This window comes from Arachis ipaensis, chromosome B8, assembly GCF_059453495.1.
Source record: "Arachis ipaensis isolate K30076 ecotype BB chromosome B8, ASM5945349v1, whole genome shotgun sequence".
Classification (NCBI taxonomy): domain Eukaryota; kingdom Viridiplantae; phylum Streptophyta; class Magnoliopsida; order Fabales; family Fabaceae; genus Arachis; species Arachis ipaensis.
Window position 1 is genome coordinate 21,232,731 of NC_142443.1, and position 6,818 is coordinate 21,239,548.

Consider the following 6,818-nt stretch of genomic DNA (forward strand, 5'->3'; position numbering starts at 1 on the left):
TCAGCAAAGTATTGACAAATTTTAGGACTTAACATCATTAAGCTGTTACCCATCTTATAAGTGGTATGGTGTGTAGGGGTGGAAACAGGTCAGGTCAGGCCAGGCTTTACTCTTAACAGGCCTGGCCTGTCATGTAATTGATTGGCCTGAGCCTAGCTTGCAGCCTGCTATAGACTTTTTTCAAAGTACTAAGCCTGACCTGTTATTCAGCTTGGCCTGGCCTGAAGCCTGTTAAAAGGCCTGCTAATTTTTTTTTTGTAAAAATAAAAATATTATTTAAAAAAATATTTTTTAATAAACATATTTATATATAAAATGTCATATTTAATATTTATAAGAATTTTTAAACTTTAAAGTATTTAAAATATATAAAATTATTTATAATTAAATATAGTAAATTTAAAATATCTCATTATTTTATTAATAATAAAAAAATTATTTATATATATAATTATATATTAAAAGGTCCAAACAGGCCTGGCCTGACCTGTCAGGCCAGGCTAATTAATGAGCCTGGGCCTGTCCTATTAACATAATAAGGCTCTTATAACAACCTGAGCCTGTGCCTATTTTATAACAGGCCAGGCCAAACACAGGCCAGGCTGCAGGCCCCTGGCAGGCCGCCTGGCCTTTTTCCACCCCTAATGGTATGGTGTGTAGAGTTGAAAATAAAGAACCTTCTTTAATTCACTGCATTATGGCTGTAACGATAAACATCTCCAGTTATTCATTCGAAACAACTAACTAACTAACTATCTTGCTGCTAGCAATGACATGGTAACCTCGTTTGCTGAATAAATTGTATGATTACTTAATGAAGAGTCTTCTTGGTGTGAATAAAATGCAGGCAGCCTCGGCCGAGGCAGTGGTTTATCGTCGTCCAACACATGAACTACAGATGACATGTTAGGCCTATCTTCAGGTCTCCCTTGCACACATAACAGCCCTATCTGTATACATCTCAATGCTTCAACTTCAATGACCGAATCGCGCACTGATTCATCTACCAGCTCCAAAGCCCTCCCCTCATTCCACAGCTCCCATGCCTAAACGATGGAGTCACAATATCTATAAATGTGATGAAGTTACAATAGTTGATACCAAACTTGACATTGATTTTTATATGAAGTTACCATTCAGCATTACTTACATGTCCAAGAAGGTTAATATTTTGGTCAGGAACACGGAAATCTCTGTTCTTCCTCCCACTGACTACCTCAAGCATGATTACACCAAAGGCAAACACATCAGACTTCATTGAGAAAGATCCACGCACCGCATACTCAGGAGAAATATAACCGCTGTATTTTAGCATGCATATCAAATAACAATCATGATAGAAACAATGTTACAGCTTTAAGTATTTAAAAAAACACCTACTTACTGAGTTCCCATCACTCTTTTTGTTTTGGCCTCAGTTTGATCGGCAGCAAATGTCCTGGCAACACCGAAGTCTGATATTTTTGCATTCATGTCTTCATCAAGAAGAATATTACTAGTTTTTAGATCTCTATGAATGATTCTTAGTCTAGAGTCCTGATGCAGATAAACTAAACCCCGAGCTGTGCCACTAATAATGTGAAAGCGCTTGGTCCAATCTAATAATTTTCTTCTAGCATCATCTATCATGTTGAGAACGTCAAATGTTAACATGATTATCTACAAGACGACAACTGAGAAAAAGAAGCACAAATTCAAGATAGTAAAGGAATGGACCAAAAATAAAATAGTCCAAACTTCTGTTGGGCATGAGCTCATAGATCAGAAGTTTCTCTTCTTGCTGAATGCAACAACCAAGAAGTTTTACAAGGTTGCGATGCTGAAGTTTTGCAATTAGCTGAACTTCCGTTTTGAACTCCTGCAATCCTTGGTCGGAGTTCTTGGAAAGTCTCTTGACCGCAATCTGGGTTCCATTTGTAAGTACACCCTGATAACAAATGTTTAGAACAAAACAATAAATGGAGTAAATAATACCATAGTGACCACATTCAAGTTATTTTTGTACCTTATAAACTGGTCCATATCCACCTTTTCCCAATTCATTGCGGCTAGAAAATTGATCAGTGGCATGAACTATGGTTGATAAATCAAATGTTGGGAGGTCCATATCCTCCTTTTCCCGTTTGTGATCACGCTGCTTCAACCAAAATATATCTAGCAAAGAGGAATGATACAAGAACAGAGATTAATTTAAAGTTCCGGAGCCTGAAATAGTTGGTTAATGTGAAGAACAACAAGACTTTCAGCATTGCAAAATTATATTTTTGCCAAATATTGGTGTAACAGTAGAATTCACATGTAAAATATCGTGTATTTACCTGTCTCCACAAGTTTTTTTCTCCATAGAAATAATTTCAGTCCAAGTATTACGATCATGATGAACAATATAAAGCCAACAATGATGCCTGCTTGCTTCCTCTTGCTGGAATCATTGTTCTGCTTATCATCTGAGATATCAAAAGTTCAAGAGCATTCTTCCTTAATTCCTTACATTATGTATTGTGAAATTATAATGCAGGTAATCAAAAACAAAATGTAAATAAGAAGCATACCTATTCGGATATAGAAGTCTTGTGACCCTTGTCTAATGTCAATAAGATCATGAAACCAGATCAAGCAACCGCTTCCTCCATCACGGATATCCAAATTGGAATATGCCGTACAAGAACAATTCTTCAGACAGAATTCCTTGCATTCCAGCAGGTTCATGGTCCTGTTATACCAAGAAGAAGACGTGTCCGGCAACACTATGCCGGTGACCTTCTTGAATCCATCTCTGCTGCAACTTAAAGGAGTGATCCTAACACAACCATCAGACCAATCAGATTCCTTCCATTTTCCAGGATATTTTGGTGCAAATCCTTCAAGGCATGAACAGACAGGAGTAGGAGTAGTACTGCAAATAGAATTTGCACCACAAATAGCATACTTGTCACATTCGGCCTCCGGTATAGAAATAAGGGTCTCCCAGCCTCTGGTTTGTATTGACCAATGCAAAACCTGCAAAGCTCCCCAAGGGTACGCTACACCTCTAATATATTTGGATGTATTTTCCGGTCTGAACCTAACAAACACTTCTTGTTCATTGAAAACAAATTGAGATGAAAATTGGCTATAGCGCAAATAAGTTGTAGCTCCTGAAAACATTAGCCCATTCCATGGCCCTACTCTAATTGTTGTGGCATTTCCATTCATTAGAACTATTTGTGGATCACCTCTAAGGTCTATTCTAAGTGTGTAGTGTCCGCGGCCGGGATCATCGATACTTTTTGAAGATGATAGAGTCCTCTCTAGACCTGTTCCAAGGTCCCATCCCAGCTTCATTCCTGGCAACGAAGTATCACAAGGATAATCAAAGCTCTGCCATAGAAAGTGGTCTCCATTATGGCCATCTTTGACAACAAGGTTTCCTGACTCCAAGAGCTGTGCAACTGGATTCCATTTATCTTCCACTTTGCTTGACATGTTGGTGGACCACACAATGCTGCTGTTGCTGCTGCGATTAACAAGGACAAGTAGTCCTTCGCCGGTGAGTTTTAGAACTCCTGAGGTGTTGTTGAGGGGTTTTTCTCTGTTTGCCACCCACACCACTACCTTAGGGAATATGTTATGGTACCATATGCCTAAGTATCGGCCATTTGAATTTCCGGGGCTGTAGAAGCCAAGTTCAAAGGTTCCTCCAAGCGAAATTAATGTCTCTCCATCGGTGATGGATTGAACAGGAGTTATATTGTCTAGTGAAGTGGAGCTTCTTAATATAAATGAGAATAGAAGGGACCAAAACCATAGCACTCTCTGGTTTTGCATTATTTCGTTGAGGCACAACTTGTTTCTACTACACTAATACAAGAAAAGATGGTCAGGACTCGGGACCTGATTTTCCTTGGTTATTTTTTATACATTAAAGCATTTTTATAACTTATAAGTAAACAACAGGGAGACATGGGTTGACCTACTCACAAATAAGAGGGGTTATTGCATATTCATAATTTGATATTTTTAAGAGTCATGCTATAGCCTATAGTGAAAATTATTTTTTAAAGAATAAAGACTTTTTATATAATAGAATAAAATATAAACATCAATATACAATATACACTTTTTTCCAAAATGTTAGTTATAACTTTTACTCTTTATCCAATTTCATTTTTCAACAAAAAAAAATCTCTTCTAACAGAATAAAATTAAAAATAATAAAAACCAACTAACATGAATTTTAGACATGTGATTTTTAGATTTTAGATAAATTAGACAATACCCACGCATCGCGTGAATAATTAAATAAATTATACTATATAGTATAAATTTAAAAGTACTTAATTGTTCAGAGATTAATTAAATAATATGTAAATTAATACTAAATTTAAAAATTCATTTGTAAAACATATTTTTTATTTGAATATAAATTCAATATAATTATTTAAAAAAAAAGAAAAATATATAATAAAAATAAAATTTTGTAAAGTTTGTCTCTTTTCTAAATATTGACTTGATTATGTTTTGTAGTATCTTTATATAACAAAAAAAATTTCTTATATATTTTATCATATAATATAATAAATTCTAAGAAAATAAATTCTGCTTTTTTTATTAGTGTGAATGTTTTCCATGTTTGCTGATATTTTTCAATAGACAGTATTCCATAGTGTAATTTTAAGGTTTATCTTTAATGTTTTTGGGGATAAATAAAAAAGGTTAAAAAATTAATTAAAATAAAATTACAAAAAATATACTATAAAATTATAAATAATTTTTATTAATTATGATATATTGGAATATATACCAAGAAACAAATATTGTTGCGTCAAAGCTGAATGTACTTAATTGGAGATGTTTTGGACACTTTATTTGAGAACTTAATAAATAGAGTAATAGTAGTAAGAAAGAGTTATTGAAGATATTTAGATAGATCAAATAATATATATATATATATATATATATATATATATATATATACTTTAAATATTTATAATTGAAAATTATTATTATAGTTTTAATGGAGATATTAACTGTATTTTTAATTTAATTAAGTAATAATAGGTGTTAAATTTAGTTGATTAAGTGAATTAAAGTTTTATGCCATTATTATGTAGAAATATATTTTTTTATATTATAAAATTATTATTTATATAAAATTCCTGATGTGACACAAATTTATTCTATAATAGATTTTTTCAACTTTCATATAATAAAATAGATACATAAATGTATATATATATATATATAGAGAGAGAGAGAGAGAGAAATTTATTCTATATTATATATATATATATAGAGAGAGAGAGAGAGAGAGATTTTTTAGAGCAAAGTTACATATTTAATAAAAATTATTATTTTTTGTTAATATTTAATCAATTCTAAATTTTAATCACTAAATTCTAAATCTTAATACTTTAAAAATAAAGTGTTAATCTAAAATATTGACTAATATTAATAAAAAGTGTTAGCCTCCTAATATTTTTTATTTTTAAATTATAAAATTTTTTTAGACTTATTTTTATTATTTTCCTAATAAGATCATATTCAAATTATCTTCTTAAATTTGATCTAATACTAAGAGAAACACTAATGGAATATTTTTTATATCACTTTTAATTTTTATAATAATAACTTATAATTTATATTGGATATAATTTTTGAAATGATACTGATATTAATAAAAATAGGTTGTATCATTTAAAAAAAATTAGTAAAATATAATTATTTGTTAATAAACATTGTAACGTTGTCACTGTAATTTTGTTAAATTAAAATAAAATCAAGTATTAAAATAATAAATTTAATCAATTTTTATAATATATAATTTTATAAATATTTATTATGTGATATTTTATAAAATTTAAAATAAAATTAAACTAAAATAAACATTTGAGATACACTAAAATATAAAAAAATTATCACATAAACACAAAAAGTCAACTCTCACGGTGCTCATCTCAATTTCTAACAGGGTATTTAACCATAAGATGAATGTAGCTGCAGTTTTAGTTCAACGTAATCACGTAGATAAGACATAAGTATCTGAAGAAATTTAGCAATTCCATGAAGTGGCAGATCAAATAAGGAAAATAGAAAGAGACATTCAGCAACAATTGGCCAGGCGGCTGCATAATGATTAATGAATAAAATTTTCCAGAGCAATATTGATTGTGCAACTAAAGAGTTGACAAACGAGCATTCATGGTGTATGACGTATGAGTTCCATTTTGTCTCTTTTTTTTTTCAACTTAACTTTCTTATTTCATGAAACAAAAGTATTATATATATATATATATATATATATATATATATATATATATGTGGCTTTGTTAACCATGCTAATTACAGTGAATATAGAAAAGAGAGTCACTTAGATAAAGATGTTTAAAACGTCTTTTTTTTAAAATATTTTTTAATAATTAAAATTTAATATATAATAGATTATACTATATTATTTTTTTTAAAATTAGATCAAACAAATTGATTTAATTAAAAAGTTAATAAACCAAACTTTGACTATAATCTAAATTAATATTTTTTTATAGAAAATAACTATAATAACTCTATTATAAAAAATGACTAAATAAAATACTCCTATTAATTTTAAAAACCTTAAATCCTAACTCTATAATGACCAAGAGAAAAGAGAAGGGTTAGAATTTAGGATTTTCAAAATTTATAATAATAATAATAGTAGTAATAGTAGTAGTAGTTATTTTATTTATTTTTATAATAATAAGGATATTGTAGTTATTTTTTATAAAAAAATATTAATTTAGACCGATTTAAGATCTAATTTATCAATTTTTTTATCAAATCAATTTATTTGATTTAATTTT

At 29.9% G+C, this 6,818-nt stretch overlaps 1 protein-coding gene across 1 annotated transcript; it reads right to left on the reverse strand.

Annotated features, from left to right (window-relative positions):
• Window positions 1–517: 517 nt before the first annotated feature.
• LOC107611885 (G-type lectin S-receptor-like serine/threonine-protein kinase At4g27290) lies at window positions 518–3,855 on the reverse strand. Its single transcript, XM_021109052.2, has 7 exons — window positions 2,553–3,855; window positions 2,319–2,447; window positions 2,006–2,154; window positions 1,717–1,927; window positions 1,385–1,622; window positions 1,151–1,301; window positions 518–1,046 (listed from the first exon to the last, which is right to left on the reverse strand). The coding sequence occupies exons 1-7, from the start codon at window positions 3,805–3,807 to the stop codon at window positions 753–755; spliced, it is 2,427 nt and encodes an 808-aa protein (XP_020964711.2). The 5' UTR covers window positions 3,808–3,855; the 3' UTR covers window positions 518–752.
• Window positions 3,856–6,818: the final 2,963 nt, after the last annotated feature.

Bases quoted from the DNA above. Each gene is read 5' to 3' on its own strand.
- LOC107611885 (XM_021109052.2), bottom strand. From the start codon at position 3,807: ATGCAAAACCAGAGAGTGCTATGGTTTTGGTCCCTTCTATTCTCATTT. The intron at 2,155-2,318 runs GTAAATACACGA...CCTCTTTGCTAG, and splicing joins AAAAAAACTTGTGGAGACAG to ATATATTTTGGTTGAAGCAG. The intron at 1,302-1,384 runs GTAAGTAGGTGT...GCTAAAATACAG, and splicing joins AAAAGAGTGATGGGAACTCA to CGGTTATATTTCTCCTGAGT.